The sequence below is a fragment of the Paroedura picta genome, chromosome 2, assembly GCF_049243985.1.
Source record: "Paroedura picta isolate Pp20150507F chromosome 2, Ppicta_v3.0, whole genome shotgun sequence".
NCBI lineage: Eukaryota > Metazoa > Chordata > Lepidosauria > Squamata > Gekkonidae > Paroedura > Paroedura picta.
The window spans coordinates 45,450,651-45,476,216 of NC_135370.1; the positions used below are offsets into that span (position 1 = coordinate 45,450,651).

General features: G+C 56.8%; 1 protein-coding gene and 1 long non-coding RNA gene across 3 annotated transcripts; both read left to right on the top strand.

The window, feature by feature from the left end:
* Positions 1-1,606: 1,606 nt before the first annotated feature.
* On the top strand, positions 1,607-6,671 carry LOC143829337 (uncharacterized). 2 transcript variants are annotated; one of them, XR_013228080.1, is made up of 2 exons: positions 1,607-1,954; positions 3,304-6,671. It is a non-coding gene; the product is annotated as an uncharacterized LOC143829337 (long non-coding RNA). The 2 variants fall into 2 exon arrangements; XR_013228079.1 differs by lacking the exon at positions 1,607-1,954 and adding an exon at positions 1,975-2,310.
* Positions 6,672-11,227: 4,556 nt separating this feature from the next.
* NR4A2 (nuclear receptor subfamily 4 group A member 2) lies at positions 11,228-21,698 on the top strand. The gene is given in 9 exon segments (XM_077320009.1): positions 11,228-11,589; positions 13,266-13,379; positions 14,022-14,198; positions 14,201-15,084; positions 16,827-16,956; positions 17,849-18,012; positions 19,168-19,370; positions 19,490-19,668; positions 20,687-21,698. Coding segments are annotated over 7 exon segments (1,992 nt in total). The 5' UTR covers positions 11,228-11,589; positions 13,266-13,379; positions 14,022-14,023; the 3' UTR covers positions 20,944-21,698.
* Positions 21,699-25,566: the final 3,868 nt, after the last annotated feature.

Here is a 25,566-nt window from a genome sequence, read left to right on the forward strand (position 1 = left end):
AAGTCCCCAGTCTGCTATGAATGGTTGGCACGGGGCCAGTCACTCACTCTCAGCATTCTTCTTCACAGGTTTGCTGTATTGTATGAATAAAATGAAGAGAACAAGAAGAGGAAAAGGCAGGATATAAATTAATCAAATGAATAGTAAATACAGCTGAATATTGGGGTGGGAGAAGGAAACCAAGAAAGCAGATATGATATGGGACTGCCAGAGGGGAAATACTGTGGGAAGGGGGGAAATTAAGTATCCCCCCCACCAAGTCTTCAATATGGCCATATCTACAGATACCTATATCCAGAGATTAAAGCCACAGAGTAAGAACGTAAGAGAAGCCATGTTGGATCAGGCCAATGGTCCATCCAGTCCAACATTCTGCATCACACAGTAGCCAATCTTTCTGCAAATGTGAGGAAAGCCCTAGGTTTTCAGAAAAATCTGAAATCAAAATCTATAGGAGGGACGTTAAGCCCCTAAAACCACCTCTCCACGTACTAACCAGGCCTAATCCAGTTTAGCTTCCAAGATCTAGCATGTTCAGGCTGGTGTGATTGTGTTTGTATAATTTATGTTTTATAACAGCTTTTTAATTTGTATTTCAGAACAATGTCTTAGTTTTATTTCTATTTTTAACTAAAAATTAAAAAATAATAGAATCCCTCGAAACCCAAATAATGGACAATCACCACACTATTGCTAGCCTTCAATTCTGTTGTTTTGGTAAGTAAAAGGCAGGGGGGAAGTAGCAGGGAATTTTCCAGAGCAAGAATTATATAAACTGCTTTAGGTCAAAGATGGGGGTCAGATTTTTAAGATTGTGAGAAAGAATAGTATGGGGAAAGTAAGTTGCCCCTTGCAAGTTCTGGGCAACTCTGACCAGCAGCTGTCACTGCACACCTGGGCCAAGTTTTCCTGTGTACAGGCTGAAAGGAAAGGTAAAGACAGAGCAGATAGGCTGGCTGGCTGGTTAATGGGATGAGAGAGGGAAACCCGAGAAGTGGGGGCTGCCAGGAAAGGGAAAGAGGAAAAAGTGGGGCAGGGTTAAATTATGTTTTATAATGTTTTAACGTGATGTTTTTAATATCCATATGCTGTACATCACCCTGAGTCCGCCAGCGGGGTCAAAACCTTCAACCTCCCCAGTGTGTGTGCATTATTGTTCTGGCTGCACCGAGTCTTGCATAGAAAAATGTCTCTTTTTTTCTTCTCCTTCTTAAATCGAGGACACCTCTCAAGTTCGGCGCCTTTCTCACCTGCCGCTCTCGCAGGGAGCCTCCAGGGTGCTTCCCTCCCCCGTTTTAGCAGCGCCGCGACTGCCCTGCGAGGTAGGCCAGGCAGAGAAAACGCCCACTAGGCCCACGTCACCCCCACCCCGCACCAGCCTCCTGGCCGCGTGGGGAAAGGGATCTTTGTGGCCGCTTCCCCTGAGGCGGAAAGCAACAGGCCTACCGGAGCAGGCCGGCCTTCCGACGTGCGCGCGCGACTCTCCCTCTTGGCGGGAACGCGGAGCCCGGGGAAGCCCTGAGGGGGGGGAGGAGGAGGAGGGGGAGCTGGCGCGCAGCCGGGACGGGGGGGGGAGGGCGGATGCGCGGTGGCGCCGGCCCCGAGCCATTGTTTCCTTTCCCCGGCGGCGTCAATGGAAACCCAGTCTCTGCCCCCTCCCTTCGGCGGCTGCCGGGGCTGGGCCGGGCTATTTATACCGCCGGGCGCTGCCGTCACGGAGAGCGGCTCGGCTGACGGGGGAGCTGACGCTCTTGGCTGCCGCTGCCGGAGCTGGGGCCGCGGCGCCGACAATGGGCGCTCTGTGTGGGCGAGGAGGCAGGAGGAGACCCGGGCCCGGCCACCCGAGCCCCCCGCGGGCTCCACGGCTCTTGCGCCCGCCCCGGCAGCTCCCGCTGGGGGCAGGAGGGGGAGGGGAGCAGAAGCCGGGCCGGGGGGAGCCCAGCAGCAGCAGCAGGTAAGGGGCGAGGGGGCGGCTGCAGCCTGGGGGTGGGGAAGCCGTCCCCCCACCGCACCGCACCGCACCCCTCGTGCGCAGCGTCCTGTTTCCTCGGGGGGAGGTGGGGCTTCTCTCCTTTGTCCCCACCCCGATGAACCCTGCGGCGCGAGGAAGGCTTGTGGGGCGGGGAGGAGCTTTTGTGCGGCCGAGGAAAGAGCCTTTCGCATGGGCAGCCTTTTCTGACGGCGGCAGCGGTGCTTCCGTCGTGGCGTCCTTTGCTGCTGCGCTCTGTATCCAGCAGGCTTTCCGGATGGGCGCCTTCCGAGCTGCTTGGCTCCCAAGAAGGCATCGTTTCCCACCGCGTCCTCGTCTCAGTAAGCCGTGTAGTTGTTACTTGACCAAAAACAACAACAATCCCTCTTAGCATTTGCCTGAAAGGCCTCCCCATTCAGGTTTGGAACCGACGACGACCATTCCTTCCCCCCCCCCCGCCCCTTTCTCCACCTTTCTTTATTTAGTGCAATCCTGACAATAGTTTTCTGCACAGCTGGATTTCCACTGGGTGCAGATGTTGCTAATGGCAGCTTAAGCACGGATGGGCAGATAACATATGGAATGCAACATGTTGCCATATGGCCCGTTTAGCCTTTCACCTCGAAGAATATCAATCAAATATATTCTGGGAGGAAATTTAATGACTCTGAACAAGAAGATGAATGGCTCCGTACAATTTATATTCCTTGACCTGAGACTTTATAAGACTGTCAGTGGATCTCGCTAGGCATGTGAACTAAAACAAAAAAAGTAGAAAGGCTACAGATACTGTAAACATCTATTTATCAGCTGGGATCCCTGGAACTGTCAAATGTGACGTGACCTACTCCCCCATAATCTAACCAGACAGTGCAAGGAATAATTACTTTTTAAATCATCTCCAAACGCTTTATTTAAAATATATATATATTGACATCCCATTCTTTATCTCTCTCTCTACAGTTTTCTGTACTGCAAATGGGCAGGAGGAGAAAGCAGAATTTTAGGGCACTGAATGAAAATTAATCCATTACTGTCAAGTAGTTCTGTTTCACTACATATATGAGGCATTATTAGCTATACATTTCTAGAAGTGAAATGGCTCTACTGCGTCCTTTCCTGTGCAATCCTATGCAAATTTCTGTCCTTTGAAATTAATAAGCTTATATTGCCACTATTTTGATTAGGGTTGCGTTGTGAATTTTCCAGATCTCTTCACTGCCAAATATATGTAAAATATTTGGAGTGTTATCCAAACCCTTTTCTGTTGATAGGCATTGGACCACGTTCCCTAGAACTTTTAACATCTCTGTCTTTGTCCTTGTCTGCCACAGTTGCTGTGTCTTGAAGTACAGTGAGAAGAAAAATACTCTTCACTTGCAAAAGGAAAGTTTTGCCGAGCTTGGAGTTCCATGGGGAGTGTTTTTCACAGCCATGCATAGTCAAGTGCTGAGTTTGTAAGCATGCTGTTTTGGAATGCTAACATTTTTGCATCTGACAATCTGTGTCTAAAACAGATTTCCCCCCCCCCCAAGAAATCTGAGATTATTTGCAGTTTTTTCTCCAGCATGTATCATTCTACTTGTATTTTGAAAAGATATGCATTTCCTGCTCCCGGACATGTAAGTCTAGTTATTTACTCTACACTATGCCATCTTGTGAAAGAATAAATCTGATCATGTATTAAATTCAACATCTGTACTCCTGTACAGGATATATTTTGCCAAATAATGTATGAATACTCAAAAGAATATATGGTATTCAATTAATACTCCAAATAATTTAAAAAATCAGATGCTGAATTCTAGTGGTAATGGAACAGTTTCCAATTCATCTCAGTAAGAATAAGAGAAGCAGCTATCTGGATTCAGTAAGAACATTGGTGAAGCTGGGCTTTATTCCTGACTAGTACAAATACATGGCAACTCTGCTGTGGATGAGACATGGCCATACATTCATTCAAAGTCTTGATTGCACTGATGCGCTGAATTTTGGGAAGAATGTCTCCACACTCCACACTCATTTTTATGACCATGGTAATGTCTGGCTGAGCTTAAAATAGCAATATAGATTTGAGCTTTAAAAGCACACACATGCGTGCACGTACACACGCACACACACACACACACACATTGAGATCCATATCCATAGGAATTGTTCCCCTATCTCTTCAAAGGCCAAATTTTACTTTAAGAGGCAACAATGTCTAATGTCACCCTTTTGGTTGTAAAGCCTACTTAGAAGGATGCACTTGGCCCCTATCCCTTATGTGCTGCTTTTGTAGGGAAGAAGGGATCATCGAGCCAACCTTACATGTGGTTGCAATGTAAGATATAGTTTGGCAAAATGAATGGACAGGATATATGAGATAACTTGCACAAGTTGAAATGCCTTGTAAATTTAGAAACTATTTTGAATAGAACTCCACAGTTACATTAGAACCAAGAAGACCTTCTAAAGAGCTGTAATGTGATTATTTCTGTTTAGGAATAAATGTTATGAATACAAGCAATGCAATATTATTTGGCTTCAGAGCCCTGCTTACCATTTATGATCATGTATCGTACAGTCCTGACATGGGTAGAACTCTTCACTAATGAGAAGCTTTTTTCTTTAAGAGTAAGATCCATTAAGTGTTTGACTGCAGAAATCAGCCATTTAAAGAGGGGGGGGGAACTGTTCTTGGTTGGAAACATCCTAATGAGCTATGGAAGCAGGAGCTGTTAGTGAAAGACCACAATGAGTAGTCATGTATAATGAGTAGTCATGATAGGGATTTTCTAAAACTGAGTTTCCAGTAGCCCAGGAAAGTTCATCATTCATGTTTTGTTTTTTAATCTGCTGAACTGCCAGAGAAGCATGCTGATGACACAACTGCATATGCCATTCATCATGAAGGAAATTGGCATAACCAGAAACACTTTAAACTTGTAGATTCTAAATGCCAAGATTTACCTGTAAGCATGGCTCTGCGTTCCTTATAACCACAGCTGCTCTCTTCCTGATATATTTATATTGCCATATTTCTGGTTTTAATTTCAATACAATATTTTAATAAGAGATAATAGAATATGTTTGCATATAGTTTTTACTTTTAAAGGTAAGCTATTCCAAAACAGCATTCTATGCATACCCTGTCAGGTTATGGGAGTCTCCTTTCTACACAGGATTCTCAGCTTGTCCTTTAAAAAAGAATTATACTTTCCCCAGACCAAGATATAAAGTCTGAAAGTGCCTTTTGTAGTTAATACTTTGAACAGATGGTTCAGATTCTTAATTGTGCACTGTGTTCAAGTATTTAGACACCAAATTTTGCTGCATTTATAAAATTGTTTGCATTTATTTAATGTAGGCTTCTTTTTGAAGCATGCAACCATGGATGTTTGTTCTCCCTCTTTTTTTTCACATCATTACTCTGATCCTGCTTGATTAGCTCCCTCCCCAGTCATGATTGGTAATTAAAATAGGCATTAAAATTAGTCACTTAGCAATTTTGCTGTTCAATTGGCAATTAAATTACTTAATTGCAATTAAAGTCCTAATTTTAATTGGCAAAATGATAGATGTAGATTTAAGATAATATGTATAAATACTTTAATAAGTGTCTATATAAGGATTACTTAATTACTCAACTTCAAGTTTATGTTGTTAACTTCAGAACTTTAAAATGAGCAAAAATTTTATTACATGTATTCTAAAGATATGATAAATAAGGAACTATAGGGACCCCTACTCTAAGGCACTTCTGTAACATACAATCATCACATGGGATAACCAGTATGACTACTACCAGTTCATTGGCATTCCAGGTAAGTCATATTAAAATAAATAAGGTTTACTTGTGAGTAAGTGTGTCTAAACTATAGGTACAAAATATAACCCAGCAAATTTTTCACTGGAAAGAGTGGCTGAACTGAGGCATAGTGCCACCTCCTTTCCCAAATAAGCAAAATATCTCTCAACGTTGATACTTTATGGGCTTCCTCCTTTGTTTTAACTTCTGATGCATGTCTGAGGCTTGAACATCATCAAAGATTAAAAGTTTGCAAACTCACCTTGTTCTTGGGCAACTTGATACAAAGGACAGCAATCCCATGACTTTTCATAGATGAGAAGTATTTGGGGCAGATACAACATACAATTAAGGCATTGAAAAGAGTTGTTGAAATGCCTCCTATAGATGGTACAGGAGCTCTCTTTGCATTTCAATCTGCTCCTCCACCATCTTCTTGATGGTGTTAGTCATCCTGTGTTAGGATGACTAATTAAGATTTCTCACAAGCTTTGGCAAAATGGTAACGGCATAAACATTAAGGTTAAATGTAGATTTGCCAGCATCAACCAACTCCAGAATCCATTTCTTTTCAAAATCATGGGGCTTCTTTTCAGAGTCTGATATCCCTTCAAGAACTTACAGGCATTATTGTTGGTTGATATCTCACTGCCCATCATCTTTATGCAACTTTCTTCTACTTGAGTTCTATTTTTTCATCATTCCTTTGACACTTAACTTAGAGCACAATATTGTCAGCTAACACAGGTAAGCTTGTCCATGTTGGCTTTGGCTCATATAAATGTCTACACCACATGTTTCTAGATTAGGCTTTCAATTTTTAAATCTCCATAAATGTTTAACATCAAACTGAAACGTACTGTTTGTTCATATTGGATTATGTTAAAATAAAAGTTACATTAAAAATTATACTTGGGAACTTTAATCTTCTGTGTTGATTTGTTTATACTGAGGATATGGATCATCTGTAGACTGCGTGATAAAACGTCACCATATATTCTCTTACCTTTAATTCTGACTATTTCCTCCATATTCTAGAAATAAGATTGTAAATACTTCAGTCCCAGAACCGTTGTCAGACATTTCAGTGAATCTGTTGTCACATGTGTTTCCATGTTGCAATCAATAAACTAACTTGTTTTAGATTGGAATACCAAGCTGGAATCCTGAACAAATGGCATAGATGTAAAGCCACTTACATTAAACTACCATCAACAAGAAGCATTTGTATACCTTTATTAATTTGCAAAATACTTTACATTCTTCAGTCACATCCACCTTTGTAGCATCTGTAGAATGGGATGAGGTTTATGATACTCTTACAGGGTTGATGCTAAATTGCTACTACCAATCAGGTTGAAAGACAGCCTAGAATCTCAAAGAGGCCAGCTTGTGCTTCCTGAAGAAGAAGGAAAGTATAAGTTAAATAAACTTTTTTGAGGTAAGGGAAAATATGTTCTAGTGAAATCAGAAGTAAAATGGGGAAAATTCAGTAACAGGGTTTCTTTTTTATCTTGCCAATCTTGCCTTTATACGTGTTAGAGTAATGTATATTAGATTGTTAGTTACCAGCACTTTAAAATACTTTTATTAAAAGAAAAACAGCTTAGCAGGATTTTTATTTGCCCATAATTAATAATTTGGTGAAGAGACAGGAACCAATTCACACGTCAAAAAGCATTCACAGTCCAGTCCTAAGAATGGCTATGGAGGTACCTATCCTAAGCTTCATGGGAGTAAGGCCCATTGAATAAAATGACACTTCTATGTAGACCTGGTTTAGGGGATTGCTCTCTGTTGCATGGGGCTTCCTCCCAGGAAAGTATTATTTTGGATAGCCGTGGACTGCCTTATTTAAAGGGAAAGCTTTAGTCTAGCCCTAGAGTACAGTTTCCAACAGGCAAACACAACAATGAAGCTACCTCAGTGTCCTGAAATATAATTTTGCAAAGATGTTTAGATAGCAGCATAAAGGGGCAGCATAAAGGGGCATAGCTGCATCAGCGTTCAAGACGGGCATTCTGTACTCGTGCTGAGGTACTTATTTTATTATTAATAGCCTTTCTCCATAGAGATGGCAACATTAAACAATCATTTTAAAAAAACACACTCTAAAATAGTAAATTGCTCTGGCAATGGTGACACAGGTTAATAATTATCCCAAATGTTTCAGATTGTTTGTACAGACAAGGTTGCATGAGACCATTTCTAAGGAATAGTCACAAAGAACTGGTCTTTTGACTTGACATAATATTTCCCTCCTGGCATTTTCACCTGGGCTGTGGCTAATCCAGAAGTCAGTTACTTCAAGGGACTAGTGAGTGGCTCCAAGAGGTTTCCTGAGACGTGACAGTGTGAAGGGCAAATCTCAGCTGTCTTCACCCACTGTGGTGCCCTGTAGCCTCGAACTGTTCTGTCCTAAACAGATTTATGCCTTTCTAAACCCGTGTGCTTCGCTGGACCTAGAAGAGCGCACATCACTTTAGAATGACCGCATTCCCCCCCCCTCCCCCCAATTTTGTTTTGTTTTGTTTCGAAAACAGCGAGAGCGTTCCCCGACACTGTCAGACGCCTCCACCCGCTGCCTTCTCTCGGGCCGTTCACACGCGCGCTCTTGTGTTGATTGTGAAGCCGAGCCCCCTACCGCCTGGATCTCGGAAATGCAATGACGGGTGGCTTAGAAAGCGGCCACAGGCACTGGTGCTTCGAGGGAAAAGATTTCGGGTTGGGGGCGGGGCGGGGCGGGTCTGACAAGCCGCCCTCCGTTTCCGTTCTCGGCGATGACAGCTACCCAGTTCCGCTTCTAGGGGGTCCCGGGATTGGCGAGGCACAAGCCACCCAGCCTCCGTGCAAACTTCTCCCCGCAGTTGGGGAATAAAGGGGGGGGGGGGAGAGGCTTGATGGACAGGTCAGACCGGAGTTCTAAAGTCAGGTTTTTGGTTCGACATAATCACTACATCTTTTTGAAAGGCAACCTGTCTAGGCAATTGGAATCGGTGCAGCGTCGTCAGGGGTTCCCAACCCCCTGCTTTTCTGTCTTGGGAAAACTCTGGGCACCGAGGCGACTGCGGGGGGGGGGGGGAGCAAGTTGGCAGTATCTGCCCCGTTACGGGGCAGAGCACGGAGAGCGGAGGTCCGTCCGGTGCAGAGGCTCCCAGGGGCATCGGGCGGCGGGCCATTGCCCTCCGGGTCGTCCGCTCGCGGGTCTCAGTGCAGACCTGCCGCCTTGGGCGCCGGCCAACAAAGTGGACGTGCAACACGGCTGCCCGCCTTCGGGGAGCGCAGAAGCCGCCTTCCCCGCGCCCGAGGCTTCCTGCCTTCTCTTCGCAGCCGTCCCAGTCGCCGTCTGGAGTCGTCCGCAGGCAGGGAAGGGAAAGGCTGGCCGCGGGAAACCTTCTCCACGCTTGAAAGGGGGCACAGCAGACCCGCGCGCCGGCTAGCCGGCCGGCCTCCAAGGAGCAACTTCCTTTCCCCCCAAAGAAGTTCCGCCAGGACGCCCGGCCAGAAAAAAAGCTTTAAAAATAACCCTTCTGGGCTGCTTTCGAGTTTCCGATTCGGAGAGGCTTAAAATAGGCCTGCCCACCGCCAAGCTGTTGCTTCCCCGCCCCCTCTCCCGCGCAATGGAGCCGCCGCCGCCGAAGCAGCAGCAGCAGCAGCAGCAGCAGCCACAACCGGGCCGGGCTGCCGGGGCGCTGCTACTATTTTTGGCGCGTCCCGGGCCCTGGTTGCGTCAATGGCCGCGTGCCCTTGCGTCACGCGCCGCCCCGCCCCTCGCCCTGCCCTCCCCTCGCGGCTCTCACTTTTTCCCTTTCGTCCGCTCCCGCACGCGAGTGCGCTCATGCTAATGAGCTCGCGCCTCCTCCCCTCCCCTCCCCTCCCCTCGGCCGGGCCAGCCGCGGCTGCAGCAGCGCCAGCCCAAGGCAGGGGACTTAAGGTGGCCGCGCGAGGTTCTCCCCCCAGCCGCCACCTCCGTGCCGCCGGCTATTTATAGCACGCCTAAAAATAGCGCGTCCATCCGGGAGCCGAACTTGGCGAGGAAGGGAGTCCCCGGTGGGTGTGCCCGGAGCCTCCTCGCCGAAGCCGAGCGGAGGGGGCCCAAGAGGCCTCGGAGCCGCTGGGATGCCCGAGCGCCTGCTCCGAATCCAAGCACTGCCCCGACCCTGCCGGCCTCCCACTTCTGGGGAGGGCGGAGGGGAGCTCGGTGGGGACCGGCTTTCCTCGGAGGAAGCGGGTTGGCCCAGGAGGGAGGGGAGCGGAGGGGGGTCGGTTTCCTCCTCCCCACCCCGGGCGGCACACTTTCCCTTGTGGAGTCCAGCCTGGTAAAGCGGAAGGGGGGGAGAGGGGGGAGCGCCCTGGAAGACGAAAGGACGGGACTTGTTCCATCTGGGAAGCTGCAGGGGGAGGATGCGGGGCAGGTGGGGAGCATCCCGAACACTGCGACCCTCTGCAGGGAGACGCTGGTCTTTAGCATAAGAGGAGACCGGGGCAGGGGGCTCTGGGCTGCAGCCTCCAGGGGCCAGGAAGTGACAGCTGGCAGCGCGCCCTTCCCGGGCTCGTGTGCAGGCACGCCAGGAGCAGGACTGTTCCAGAGCGACACATGCCCACTTATCCCCTACACATTCCAGACCGCATTAAGCAGACACTGGATCCTGAATGCGCGCGTCTGCCCGTGCCTTCCTCCGCACCTTTGCTTTTTTGCAAGCGACGCTTTCTTCCCGGAAGACGGGACGCTGACAGGTCACGCTAGGGGGGCCCACCCTGCTCTTGCGGATCCCCGTGCCTCCCGAGAGGCCATTGTCCCGCGAACAGGAACTTTCCCACAAGGCCTCCCCCGCCCCCAACTCGTTCTCTCTGCATCAGCGATGCCTTCTTGGCTTTTACCGCGCCGGGAGGAGCAGACGCAAATCGGAGCGGCGTTGTGCAACCTGTTGCCTGCGTCGCCTGGGCGCGTCAGTAGGTTCCTCACCTGTGAAATGTACCTGCTTCTCCGGAACAAGAGGAAGGAGGGAGTGGATCCGGATTAAAGTGGTGCCTGCCCGGAGGCAGTGGGGACGAGGAGTCTCCATGCAGACAGAGGGAAGGGGGAGAGGGAAGGGGGAGGGACACGTACCTGGCGGGCGAGCGCACCTTTCCCCCGGAGAGCGGCCGGGCCGATCGCGGTCTCTGCCTGTGTGCCCGGAGGGGGCGGGGAGCGGGGCGGCGGAGGCGTCCTTTGTCTCCCCGCTGCCTGGGCTCCGAGGGGTGTCCCGGGCGGGGGCGGGGAGGAAGAAGAGGCGGAGGGCGCTGCGCCCCGGGCGCGCCGAGGTGCGGAGGGACGGACGCGCGCGCGCCCCCGACTCCTTTTCCCACCTTAAAAGCGCCGCGCCGGGTGATGTCACGTCGGAAATTTACCAAAGCGAGCCGGAGCCAACGGTGCCGAGCGAGCCAGCCCCTGGGCCGGCTGATTGGGCGGGCGGCAACTGACGCGCACTGACGCTCGGGGACTCGAGGTGCATGTTGGCTGTGCTATACGGAGCCCACATAAACAAAGGCACATTGGAGGGAAGGGCCAGTCGGTCCGCCTTGCGCCTGCCGCGTCGCTCCCGCCGCACTTCCTGGAAAGAGGGAGCCCGGCTGACGTGCCTGGGGCTGCCGCCGCCGCCGCCGCTGCCGGCTCCGGGCGCCGGGGAGAAAAGCCGCAGCCGGGCCCCCCGCCGCCGCCTCGCCTCGCCTCGCCGGTCCAGCCCCCAGCCCACCACACCTCTGGTCTTGCAGCGCCCGCCAGCGACCCGCTCTTGGGAAGCGGAGCTACCAACAGTTGAATGAATGAAGCGGACGCCGCTCCCCAGTAAGTCGAGGGCGCCGCGCAGGGGGGCTAGGGGTTTGCTCCCTGGTTCTGCGGACCCCAAGGGAAAGGGAAGGGGGCGGGAAGGGATGGGGGCTTGCCGGGGGGGGGGGCTCGCGCCACACTGCAGCGCCTAGAAAGACCCGTCCGATGGATGGCAGGGTCTTGCTCGCCCACACCTCTTTCCGTGGGGGAGGGGGAGAGATTTGGGAAGGGGGGACGACAACTCTTGGCTCCGGCCGTCATCCGCAGCAGACGGACAGCGGAGCGGCTCTCCCTGAACTTCGAGACGCTGACTTCTGAGTAGACTTGCGGAGGCTGTGCCTGAGGTCGGTGCCCTCCCTGGCAAGGGCAGGCGGGCGCTCCCTGGCAGGGAGGGACCAAAAGTTCCCGGTGGTTGCCGGGGAGCTACTTTGATCCCTTCCGTCTCCCCGTCGCGCGCGGGGGGGGGGGTGTGCAGTCTGCGGGCGAGGGTGGTCTCTCGCCTTCCGCGTTGCCTGCAGCCAAAGGCTGGGGGGAGTGGAGGAGGGTGCGAAGATGAAGGAGCCATGGGCGGAAGGGGGGGAGGTCCGCCCTTGCCCATTTCCAGATTCCTAGCCCAGAAGCTGGGACGCTGAGGGGGGCGAATAGGCCGGTCTGCAGTCAGTCTGTCCACTGCCGGAAGAGCCCTGGCACTGGCATTGGAATTCCGAAGGATCGCAGGGCTCTGGAGTGAAAGCAAAAGAAGAGCGACGGGAGGGGGGGGGGTCTGGCTTAAAGTTTGGGAAACTTCCCGGGGCTCGCTTTCTTGAAAGGCTGCCTGAAGGAGCCGGGGAGGGAGGGGATCTCTCGGCCAGCTCCTCGGCCCGCTTGGTCTGACTCCGTCGGGAAGGCGACCCGGAAGAGTCGGAGGGCGCTTTCGAATCCGGATTGGCACCCTGGCCCCGCGCATCTCCCGCGAAGCCCGTGCCGGCGCAAGCAGCAGCCGAGAAGGCTCTCTCCTCTGTTGCCCCTGGGGCCTGGAGTCGCCACCTCCTTTCTCTCGCCCTCCTCTCCCCTCACCCTTCTCTCTCTCCGCGCGTCACCCCTTCCCTTTCTTCAGGGATGCCCTCCTTAGAGACCGGCCGGGGCAACTTCTCCCGGCCAATGCGCTTTCTAGAGGGGAGGGGCGGGGCAGGGCAGGGATCCGAGGCCGGTCCCTCCGTCGAGTCTTAGTCGAATTCTGGCGACAGTCTGAGCCTGAGCACTCTGCGCGTGTGTCGGGACTTCTCCATTAAACCACGTTCCCAAGACGTGCCCCACAAGCGCGGGTTTGGGAGCGATCCTAAGCAAGTCTACTCATAAGTAGGTCTCATCTTTGCGGGGGGGGGGTGTTCCCAGGAACATGTTCTCCGGGCTGCAACCCGTGCCTGCGTGTTTAGTGGGGGGCACCCAAGGGGTGGGCATCAAACTCAATGCCCACCCCTTTCTTGTTATGGGATCAGCAAAACGAAGGAATCTTTGCCAGAGGAAAGTCTCCAGAAGTTTCTCCAGCCCGCCTCGTGCTTCCCCGGCCCATTCATTCTAGGAACAGTCGGTGCCAACTCCCCGTCCCTTCGGGCCAGCAGCTCTGCCCGGATCCGACCCGCTGCGGGCAGGCTGAGCTCGGGAAGTCCGATTGAAAGTCATCCCCCCCCCCCCGGCTCTTGTCTGTATTTCAGGGACCAGCCCGGAGTCCGCCTTGTGCTGCTAAAGTCTCGGCCGCCGGCCCGTCCGCTGAATCCCGACGCTGTCCGCCTTTAGTCCCCCCGAAAACGCCTCTCACGCGGCTGAAGGTGAGTGAGCACCGCTCGGGCGCCTTCCCTGCTCCCCCGACGGCAGGTTGCGGCCAGGCAGGCAGGTCTTCCTGGCTGTAACACTGACCCCGAGAGAAAGAAGCCTGCGGAAGAGAGAAGCCTTTTTCGGGGGGCGGGGGGGGGCTCATGCAAAATGCGTGGAAGGGGAGGAGGCGGGGGTGACGGGGGGGGGGGGTAGAAGGTGAGGAGGGAAGAGGTTCCGCGGCTCCAGCGCTCCCACCCTCACAGTCGCCTGCTTCCCTGTCGGGACAGTCTTCGGGGCTTCTCCCTGCTCGGAGGACCAGGCCGCCCCGCTCCCGCCCCCCAACTTCCCGCATCTTCCTGTCGTCCCACCCCTTTCCTTGACCCCCTCGGCGCCTTCTGACCCCCCTCAGAGCCCTGCTTAGGCCCCCCGCCACCCTGCCGCCACCCTGCCGCCACCCACTGGCTTTTCTCTCTCCCCCCCCTCCGTCCCCTACTGTCTAGGGGCCACTTCCTCCGGTGCTCCCCTGCCCCCCATCCCTGTGGCTTGGCAGCCCCCCTGCCCCGGTTCTTGGGGGGGGGGTGGCGTGGGGGGGGGCACTGGCTTGTGGCGCCGGAGCTGAGCAATGTTGTTGTTGTTGTGCCGTGTTTCGTTTGCAGCCATGCCCTGCGTCCAGGCTCAGTACGGGTCTTCGCCGCAAGGAGCCAGCCCGGCCACGCAGAGCTACGCCTACCACCACTCGGCGGCTGCCGGGGAGTACAGCTCGGACTTCCTGACGCCCGAGTTCGTCAAGTTTAGCATGGACCTGACCAACACTGAAATCACTGCCACCACTTCTCTCCCAGCTTCAGTACCTTTATGGACAGCTACGGCGCCGCCGCCGCCGCCGCCGCCGCCGGCTACGACGTCAAGCCGCCCTGCCTCTACCAAATGCCCTCGCAGCCGCCCCCGCCGCCGCCCCCGCCGCCCCCGCCGCCGCCCGCGCCCTCCATCAAGGTCGAGGAGCTGCCCCTGCACGGCCACGGCTACCAGCCGCCGCCGCCGCCCCCCGGCACGGCCGGGCCCCCGGGCCCCGACGAGCTGGCCGTCTACTACAAGCCGTGCGCCTCGCCGCCCACCCCGGCCGCGGGCTTCGCGCCGGGCCAAGGCGTGTGGGACGAGGGCGGGCCGCTGCACGGCTTCCACCACCACCACCACCATCACCACCACCACCACCATCACGCCCAGGCGGCCTACGGCGGCGCGGCCGGGCCCGGCGGCGGCGGCGGCGGAGGAGGCGGCGGCGGGGCCCACAAGGGCGGCCCGCCGGCCGTGCCGCGCCTCTCGCTCTTCTCCTTCAAGCAGTCGCCGCCCGGCACGCCGGTGGGCAGCTGCCAGATGCGCTTCGACGGGCCCCTGCACGGCCTGCCGCTCAACGGCGAGCCGGCGGCCCACGGCGCCCACCACCACCACCACCACCCGCACGACGGCCAGCCCTTCGCCGTGCCCAACCCCATCCGCAAGCAGGCCGCCGCCGCAGCAGCCGCCGCCGCCGCAGCAGCCGCCGTCGGCTTCCCGGGCCTGCAGATCGGGCACGCCTCGCAGCTCCTGGACGCCCAGGTGCCCTCGCCGCCCTCCCGGGGCTCCCCCTCCAACGAGGGCCTGTGCGCCGTCTGCGGGGACAACGCCGCCTGCCAGCACTACGGCGTGCGCACCTGCGAGGGCTGCAAAGGCTTCTTCAAGGTGAGGCGCCCCCTCCCCTCCCCCCCTCCCGCAGGCCTCTGCCGCTTCTCCCGGAGGCTCGCAGGCCCCGCCTCCGCCGCCCCCTCGGGCAGCAATTCCTCCAGAAGAGTCGTCTCCTTTCCCACGGGTCACGGTCGCTGCTGATCCCTCATTCGGATTAGGACCCTTGGCTTCGCCGGCCTGAACAGGCGGGTGGTCTTCTTTCCCTCCCTCCCCCTCCCTCCCCCTCCCTCCCAGCCCCCCACTCCACCCGGGCAAAGAGGTCAGGAGGAGTCAAATTGGAAAGCGATAGGCCGGGAGCCCAGCTTCAGAAACCCCCGTTCTGCTTGGCTTCCTATGCGTTCCGGATCGGGACCCTCTTTTCGCTCCTTTTATTTTGTGAAAGTCGAGAGCCAGTCCGGTGTGGTGTTTAAGAGCTGGGCTTGATGCCCCAGTCCTCCGCAAACAGTCATCTGGGTGACCTTGGGACGGTCACCGTTATCTCAGAGCTTTCCCAGCCTCACCTGTCCCCCCCCCCCATGGTGTCTGTTTTGGCTTTGAGACTCCTTGAGTTAGTGAAAAGCAGGGTATAAAAACTAGTTCTTCCTTCTTCTCCTCTTCCACCTGGAGAGGGGAAGCACAGCCGCAGTTTAGAGTGCCAGGAGAGGGGGAAGGCCCCATTGAGTAGAGGGGCTGGCGCTCTCCTTTAGGGTGCCCGGCCCCATACTCCCGACCCCTCCCTTGGTGGCCCCCTCTGCCCATTTCCCCCTTCCAGGAAGGAGGAGGCTGCGAGGGAGCAGAGAAGTTCTCGCGGAGGGTGGGGTGGGGGTGGCAGTCGCCAGTGGCAGAAACAAGATCGGGCCCTGGGGCTCCGGTGCCAGCCATGAACCATCCCCTGCCTCCTCTCCCCACCCCCCACCCCGGGGCCAGGCGTCGCAAGAGGGTGGGGGTGACAGCTAATGAACGACTGGTCCAGCGTGGTCTCTTTCTCTCTCCCCCCCCCCAAAAAAAAGAAACAATTTTGGCAGTGGCCATTTGATCCTTCTCAAGCGCCGGCAGACTCTGCAGCGCAGGCGTTGGACCTGAGTGCTCTCTTTCTGTGACCCAGGACACCTGAGCTTGGAGCCACCCCACCCCACCCCACCCCACCCCACCCCACCCCACCCCACTGCACGATCCGGCCCGACCAAGGACCGACCGCGCACAATCCCAGGGAAGGAGCCTAGGCGAGCCGGGCCGAGCCCCGCGGCCTGCTCCCTGGCCGGGATTCGCGAGAGGCCACCTGCCCGGGCGGGCCGGGGCCCATGGGAGCATGCCCCGCTCCCCAAAAAGGGGCAGATCCGCGTGCTTGTCTCCGCCGCCGCGAGGTCAGGCGGGTGTCCATTGGCATGCGCGCCTCTCCTTTTGCCTCCGGATGGAAATCGGTCAGGACAGAGAACCGTGTCTCAGCTAACCAAGTGGAACAGAATCCCCCGGGGTCAAATTAAGTGATCTCTCTTTATCTACCCCCTCCCGCCCCTGATGGAGTAATCCGCTCCTTCCACAGAGGGAAGGGCTCTGAGGCTAGCAGCGCCCACCGATGGGGCTTGACGGAGCACAGAAACGCTGTCCGGGGGGCGGCGGGGCTCGTCGGGCCTTTCTCGAGAAATGCCTTGGAAATTGGGGGTGGGGGGAGATAAATGCCCGGCGATGCAGTCGGTTTTCGGAGGGGGGGGAAGGTGTCAAGCGTTTACAAAACTCCCCCCCCCCGCCTCTCTCCGCAGCGCACCGTGCAGAAGAACGCCAAGTACGTTTGCCTGGCGAATAAAAACTGTCCCGTGGATAAGCGCCGCCGGAATCGGTGCCAGTACTGCCGCTTTCAGAAGTGCCTGGCAGTCGGCATGGTCAAAGAAGGTACCGGCGGGAAGAGGGGAGGGGGGGTTGGGGACCCCCGCCCCAGCAGCAGCAGCAACAGCAGCAGCAATAGGGGAAGCGCCCCTCCTCCCCCCTGTGGGCCCAGGGCCGCGGCCACCATCCCGCACCCGCCGGGGACGGCACTTGCAGCTGTACAAAACGTGCGAATCGACTTCGGCAGTGCCTTGTCCAACCTGGGCCAAACCTTTTCATTTCTTTTGTGCTGTAAAAGGCGGGAGGCGGCTGGGTGTGGTGGTCAAGGGCGGCCACCGCTAAACAGGAGAGCCGCTTGGATGGATTCCCTAACCCTCCTCCACATGGAGCCAGCGGGGTGCCCCAGTTCTCTTCGAGCTGTTCTCCTCGGACAGTTCCTCTGGGCGCTCCCGCAGCCCCGCCTCCCCCCGGGGAAGGTGTGTGTGATCGGCCCGGGGACTCCTTCTGGGAGTGGAGAGGCCGTTGGCCTGTAGACAACCCACCTCCTGGGCTCCATCCCCGACTGCGGGAGAAGCTCATCCCGGCCTGGAGGGCGGGGGGGGGGAGGGGGCACCCCTTCTCCTTGAGCCCTGAAGCGGGGTGCACGGGGAGCTCTGCGGGACATCCCCTCTGGCTCTGCATGAACCCCTCGGCCTCCGCGACCCTCATTCCACCCCCTGACCGGGCCGGCAGAAGCAGGCTCCAGTTCGAAGGGTCGGGCGTGCTGAAGGCCTTCGAGAAACCCAAGAGGCGGGCGGGCGGGTGGGCAGGAAGCCGAAGGAAGGACAGGAAAGGCGGCGAAGGGATCTGCCCCTTCCCGGGGAGAGCGCTGGAGTGGTCGCAGAGGGAGGCTCGCGGGCTTCTGGCGGCGGGTCGGGCACGCTGACCGGCCCTCTCCCCCCCCTTTCCTCTTCCGCAGTGGTCCGCACAGACAGCTTAAAAGGCCGGCGGGGTCGCTTGCCATCGAAGCCGAAGAGCCCCCAGGAGCCCTCTCCCCCTTCGCCCCCGGTGAGTCTGATCAGTGCCCTGGTGAGAGCTCATGTCGACTCCAACCCGGCTATGACCAGCCTGGACTATTCCAGGGTAAGCTGGAGACCAGATGCGCCTGGGGGGTGGGGTGGGCAGGGGGAGATGCACACCACGGAGACCCACCAGGACGTGGCTAGGCCCGTGGCTCGCCAACCGACTGGCCAGGGTTGGGGGGGGGATTGTCGGGGTCACCCCAGTGAGGCCCTGCTGTGTCTGTGTGTGCGGAGGAAGCGTCTGGCCTCTGGAGCCGAGGGATGGGCCTCGGAGTACAGGGAAAGTAAACACAGGTTTCCAGATCGCTTCCCCCCCCACACACACACCTAGAGACCGGGGTGGACTTCCAAGCCTCCTTGGTGATTTTTAGAGCCTCACTTCCTGATGACTGCGCCGCGGGGCTGCGAGCCCCCGAAAAGGGCCGCGCTGCCCAGTCCTTGGGAGCGCCTTTGCTCAGCTACTAAAGCCGGCTGATCCTGGGGGAGGGGGGAGTCGTCCGAGGGGGACCAAGTCCCTCTCCAGAGCGCTGTCCGCAGGGCTCCTGCATTAGCCCCTTCTCCCCCGCTGCTCCAAGCAGGTGCTCCGGTTTTCTTCCGCAGTGGCTTCCACACACTTTCCACGCACATTGCACACAGGCCCTTTCCATGTCCTTTTGCAGCTGGATTTCCCTTGGCCAAAGTGGGAAATCTCCTACAGTGCCCTGCAAGTGCATGATCCCATTTGTGTGGGATGGGAGGACTGCCCGTGCCTTATGCTTCAGTGGGCAGGAAAGACCCGGGCCAAGGTCAGCCTCGCTCGCCTCTTTGCAAGAAGGGATCCCCTTTGGCCGCGGCCGCGCACGGAGCCGTCTGTCTTGCTTGGCCGGGCATGTGTGCGCTTCTACGCGGACACGGAGTGCCTCTCCCGGTGCTTCGCGGGCCATCCCGAGTCCCCCCCCCCCCGGTCCTTCCTGCGAAGGCGAGGGGCAGCTGGGTGGTGGTCTTGCCGCCGACCCCTCCCCACGGCCGCCCCTACCCCTGCGCCTCTCATTTCTGCCCTGGACGAGGCGGAGGCGTCAATGTTATCACAGCCGGGCTCCCCTCCTCGGGAAGGGCCTTGGCAATTTCACGCACAATCGGTTTTAGAGACCCTCATTAAAGGGCCGGGGGTTCTCCTCTCTCTCTCTCCCCCTCCCTCCTTCCCTCCCTTCCGGCCTCCGCCGCGGCCCCTCTGCAGTTCCAGGCCACGCCGGACTACCCCATGACCGGCGACGACACGCAGCACATCCAGCAGTTCTATGACCTCCTGACCGGCTCCATGGAGATCATTCGCGGCTGGGCGGAGAAGATCCCCGGCTTCACCGACCTGCCCAAGCCCGACCAGGATTTGCTCTTCGAGTCGGCTTTCCTGGAGCTCTTCGTCCTGCGGCTGGCCTACAGGTAGGCGGGATGCGCTGGGCTGGCCTGGCTAGGCTGGGCCGCGGGAGTGGGGAGGGGGTCGGCGCGGGGGTGGGGGTGGCCGCGCGAAGGCGAAGCTATTCACAGACTGCTCGCGGCAGGTCCAACCCAGCGGAAGGCAAGCTCATCTTCTGCAACGGCGTGGTCCTGCACCGGCTGCAGTGCATCCGCGGCTTCGGCGAGTGGATCGACTCCATCGTGGAGTTCTCGTCCAACCTGCAGAACATGAACATCGACATCTCCGCCTTCTCCTGCATCGCTGCCCTGGCCATGGTGACAGGTGAGACCCCGGATCCCCTCCCCATCCCCCACCCCTGCCAGGCGGGAGGCCAGAGGAATGGCTCCCAGGGACCTGCCTGCAGATCAGAATCCCCACTTGACCTGCCCAGTGGCTTGGCGGTTCCCACGAGCTGTAAGGGAAGGCGGTATAAAAAGGAATGAATGAATGAATGAATGTGCTTTTCCGACTGTATTTTCCTGAGCAGAAGAGGGAAGTCGACTTCTCAAGCAGGCTGAAAGCGTATTCTAGCCAATGTGTGTGGAATGTGCTTGCAAGTCATGGCCAGACTGAACTGAACAGGGACTGGAAACCCTGAAGCCCATTAGGTCAGCCTGCGGGTTTAGAAAGAAGACCCAGGTTATGAAAGTGGCACCAGGGCCTAATTCAGACAGGTTGAAGGCCTAAAGACACCCAGAGGTCTCGGAGTATTTCCTGCGAGGACAAAGGAGAATGTTGCAACACTTCGTATTTAGAGGCCTTTCCTCCTAGCCTGTAAAGAGAGTGTGCATAAACCCAGGTCTGACTGAGGCACTCACACATATTGGATGATGCACTTTCAGTGTGCTTTTGCGGCTGGTTTTCCTGGCCCAAACAGGAAAATCTACTTTTAAAGCCCACCAAAAGTGAATTATCCAACCTGTGCAGAATGAGTAGTCACCTCACCTTTGCCAGGACTAACCTTTGCCTTTGACACCCAGTTCTGGAGGAAGGCACACCATTTCCCCTGGGCCTTCCACCCCATAGGTCCAGAAAACCTGATTAAATCTGCTGGGCCTTTCTTCGCCGTTCCTGGCTTGGGTGCAAGAGATGATGCCCCCTGTTGCATGCCTCCCCGCCTGCAATGTTGGCAAGAGGGCATTTGTGAATGTGGGCTTGTGTGCCTACATGCCTGCCACGGAGCACCACTGGCTCCAGTGAGAGCGACTCCCCAGCTTTGTCCCTCGGGTCCCAGGTGGGCGCAGGATAGCTGGCAGTGCCTGGACTCACCCTTCCGGGTGGGGGCACGTCTGTCTTGCAGAGCGGCACGGCCTGAAGGAGCCCAAGCGGGTGGAGGAGTTGCAGAACAAGATCGTCAATTGCCTCAAGGACCACGTGACGTTCCACAGCGGCGGCCTCAGCCGGCCCAATTACCTGTCGAAGCTGCTGGGCAAGCTGCCCGAACTGCGCACGCTCTGCACGCAGGGCCTCCAGCGCATCTTCTACCTGAAGCTGGAAGACCTGGTGCCGCCGCCGGCCATCATCGACAAGCTCTTCCTGGACACGCTGCCTTTCTAAGCCCCCCGCGCGAGGAAGGGGAAGCAGAAAGGGAAGAGGGAGGGAGAGAGAGAGAGAGAGAGAGAGAGAGAGAGAGAGAAAAGGACTCTACTGGGCCGGGAACTTTGAAACAGACAACACCCAGACAAAAGAGGCAGCCGGGGAAAGAAGGGGGCGGGTGGGGGAGGCGGCCTCCCCTCCTCCAACCTCAGCCCGAGGAGCCGCAGAGGGACAGACAAGGAGGGACGTGGGGGGTGGGGCTGTCCCACTTCCAGCACTGCCACGTGTGGCCTGCAGACCAGTGACTGGGCTTGGGTCCCACGTCCTGACCCAAATGGTGCCAAGCTTTTTATTTTCTGGTTCCATCTCCAGTGGGGAGCTCCGTCCTCTCATTGTCTGTCTAGATCTTCGCCCGCCTCCCCCTTGCCTCTTGGGCGGTCCGGCCAAACCAGGCGGAAAGGAAGATTTGGAGAGCTTCTCTGGTCGGGGGTGGGGGGTGGGGGAGAGGGAAGCGTCCTCAGCAAGTGTTCAGTGGTACCACGACCCTCCCCTTTTGCGAAGGACTTTTGAAAAAGAGCTTTCCCCCCCCCTCTTGGTGTAAATGGGAAGGTGTAATATAGAGACTTCGGGTGGGGGAGGGGGGTGGCATGAAGAACCCGGAAAGGCGAAAGGATTGTACATTTCTCAGACGCGGTTTGGCTTTTGTTTGTTTGTTTGTTTTGTTTATTTAACAAGAGTTATTCTGTGCCTATTTATGAATAAACCATTCGAATTGATCCTAAACCATTTTTTTTAAACTAAACCGTGAGGCTTAAAATCAATAAGGTTTGAACCGTAATAAACAAAGTGGATGATTCAAGAGAGACTCAAATCCAGAGCAAGTTGGGCGATTCTGGGAGGACAATTGTACTAGTATAGACACTCGCCCCGGCGATAAAGTCTATATTCTATAAATAGTTATTTCAGACACTATGTAGTCTGCTAGATTTTATAAAGATGGATAGTTCTCTAAGAAGCTTCGGAGGTGTGTCCAGTCCCCCCCCCACCGCTCCTTCCTCTCAGCTGTAAAATAGGTGGGCACACGTGTTATATAAAAGACAAAGCCAAACAGATTTCCTCACCCAGAGAATAAAAGGAGCCTTCCAAAGGGACTCAAAATCCCAGTGTTTGTAAACACCGTCCGGCATTCCTTGTTTGTAGGTGTCGTCTGTATTGTTGATGATGATTAAAAGAAAACCGTTTATATCTCGATTCTTTGGTCGTCTGCAGCGAAACCAGTCTTGCATGCAAAAAGAAAAAGGACAAAAATTTAAAAATAGCTTCCCCCCCTCCCCCGACTCTTTCCAGAGAGCTTAGCACACATGACCGAACTCCCTGGAATTTACTGAGCACTTTGAAATTTCTAAAATTGTTTTTTTTTAAAGCAAAACAATGTCTGAAATTGTCGGTTAATATATTATTTTTACGTTTCAGTAAGGACTTTTTTTAAATGCCATCTTCTGTAGTGTATATATATAAATATATATTTTTCCTTTGTATATTTCCTGTAGGGCACATTATGAAGTCACTCTCCCCCGTCCCTTCCCTTCCCCTCCCCCTTCTGGTGTATCTGACAGTTAGATGCGGACATTTCTCTCCCCCCATCCCTTGAAAACTCTTTCTTTGAGAAAGGCGATTTTAATGTTTACAGCAAATAAATCCATGTAAACGAACGGAATCCCGTCTTCTTTCTGTCTGGTCGCGTTGCCCGAGCCCCTCGACGCCCTCCAAGCCAGCGAAAGGAACAGCGATTCGGCCTGCCAAGGCAATGGGGGATTTATTTGGCGCTGGCCGGCTCCGGTGGAGAAGGGGGAGGCAGAGACTTCGACGCGCCCAGGTTGGTTCCTTCCCCAGCTCGCGCTCTGACGGGGCCTCCGCTGTTCCCCGGAAAGGTGACCCTCTTCTGGAGAGCTCCTGGCGGCTGGGGAAGAAACCTCGCGGCAAGCAAGGCCTCTTGCGGCGGGATTGCCTGCAGACGCCAGAGTCCCAGGCCGAGCCTCCCCGGCCGGCCCCCCCCCCCAACCCCCTGCTCCCGCCCAGGGGACTTCGGCACAACTCCGGCCCGGAGGGAGCGGAAAGCCTGCAGGCCGATCCGACGTCTCGTTCTTGGGACCTTCTTCCCAGTTCATGGCCGTCCGGATCGTGGCCTCCCTTCCCTTCCTGTCGCGGTTCACGTTGAGGAGCCGCCCCACCGACGGCGGCAGGGCTCGCAGCCGTGGAAACCTGCGCAGGATCCGGCCTAGAGTTTTCGAGGGGAAGGAGGGAGGGCTGTGTGGTGGTGGTGGTGGTGGTGGTGGGGATGTGGGATCCGGGGTATTCTTCCAGACGCTGCTGGGTTGCTGCCCCTGGTCCTTCTCAAAGCTATGTCTATATTTGGGGAGAGGGTTATATAAAAATGCCTTCAGTCTCCATCACCGTATTAGTCTTTCTTCTGGGGGAACTGGGAAAGAAATAAGAGGGGGAGGTCTCCTTCCGGCCTGTCCTGCTAGAAAGACGGGGCTCTTGTCACGGCCGAGCATTTCAAAATTGAACGGGCCGCTCCCCCCTCCCCCACCCCACCCCCTGGCCGCGTCTGTCAATCCCTCCCTCCCTCCCGGGGACTTTCCGAGGCCAGTGAAGCCAGGCTGGGCGATCTGTGCTGGCGGGGGGTTGAAGACAATCCTCCTTCGCGACCGGCCACTGCGCCTCTCCAAAGGAGGCGCTTTCCCTTGGCTGGAGAGTCCGGCGCACCCGCTCGTTCCCCCTGGCGCTTCCAGAGACGCTCCGCATCTGGGGGCACCGGAGCCTTGAGGCTTCCATTCGGAGAGGGGGAGGCGGGTCGTTCGGGAAGAAGGGAATCCACTGGATTCCCGGGGCGTCGACCAGCGCGAAGAGAGCTTCATTTCCTTTCCGAGGCGGGGGGGGGGATGGGAGCAGCTCGTGCCCCCCCTTGGGTGAGGGGGGGGCTGCCTCCCGCTCCTTCGTTCCAGAAAGGCGCTGCCCTGCTTGGCCCTGGGCAACGGGGCAAGGGGCTTCTGGAAAGCAGCAAGGATCCTGCCGAGAAAGCGGCCGAAGGCACACCCAGCGAGCTTCCGCTGAATCCCCGACGGCGACGTTTCCAGCGTCCGAGTTCCAGCCAAGAAGTCCCCTCCCCTGCCGCGCGCCCCGAAAGCGCCGACGGGGTCCCGGCCTCGGCCGCAGGCGGCTTCCCAGTGGCCCAGTCTCTCCCGGCGCGACTCCGGCGCCCTCTTCATAGCCTTCCTGTGGCACAGAGGGAGTGGGAGGGGGGGAAAACTCTCCCGTCCACTCTGGCTTCCTGTCCGCTGCGCAGGAGGTGGACCTCTCCGACTAATGCCTGCCAGGAGAGGCTCCGGCGGAGGTCGCGATCCCGGATGTACTGAGGCGGAGTAGGGACTGCGGCGCAGAGGACCCCCCCCCTCGGGATTTCAGTGGGGTCAAGACACTAAAAGAAAGTCGCTCCCAGAGCAGCAGTGAGAAAAGGGCGAGAGATGGGTCTCAGGAGCCAGGCTGCCCCCGGAGCAGGGAGAAGGGGATCAGTGATGGCCACCCCGAGGTGGGGAGAGGGGGTCAAGGCGAGAGCTAGGCAGAGGGGGGCGGCGGCTGGCTATGCCTTGGGAGCCCATCCGAGCCTCCCGCCGGGTCTGAACCTGTTTAGGGATCGCACAGGTTCGGTAACGCACTTGAGAAGCAGCAGATTTCCTTTGGGCCCAGGGAGCCCCAGCCACAATCGCCTACGAAATATGCCTTATCCAGCGGGGGTGCGGACCCGGAGGCGCGCCTTGACCTCCTCAAGCTCGGGTCCTGGGGTGGGGGGACCGAGAGCTTTTTCTCTGCGGGGGCCGGCTTGGAAGCCTCTGCGCCCGCAATCCTTCCCTCCGGCTCCTCCGGGAAGCCCTCAGAGGCCAACAAGGGCTGCGGCGGGAGAGCTGAGTCCGGCAGCCCCTTGACCTGGGGACCCATAGAGTCGGGGCGGCGGGCAGCGGTCTCAGTGGGAAGAGGTCCGAATGGGAAGAGAGATGAGTTAGGGGCTTCGAGGAGGTCCCCCAGAAACGAATCACATGGGAGGGGGGTCACTGTCGGTCACAGAGGGGGGAAGCGATAGGGATTGGGGGGGGGCAGACAATCCGGGCCGGAAGCCGAGCTGTGCCACATGGGCGGCTGCTGGTTTTCCTTGGGACCCTGCTGGTCTCCCCAGCGGGAAAGGAGGACGCCTCTCTCCCCTTGAACAGAAGCGGTGCGCTCCAGACTGGCCCGCGGCTCCCCAGCCGGCTTCCAGGGCAGCGGGGGATTCGAACCCAGATGCGAGCCGTGCGCTGCAGCCACGAAGCCTCCTCCCAGGAACCAGGCCCTGGGCCGCAGGAGAGGGGCCTTGGCAGCCGGACTCGCGCGTCTTGCCAGCGCCCACCCCGGGCCGCTGTCGCTGTGGATCCCCGCGCCGAGGCGGCCTTGGCTTTCGGGGAAGCGCAGCGGCCTTGACCCACCTGGCAGGTCAGGCCGTGGGGCGGTCCGGGGGCGGCGGAGCGGCCCGGGCAAATCCTCGTCTGGCGAGGGTGGGGGGGATGCTGCGAACGGGGGACCGGCTCCGCGCTCTCTTTCGGAGCCACA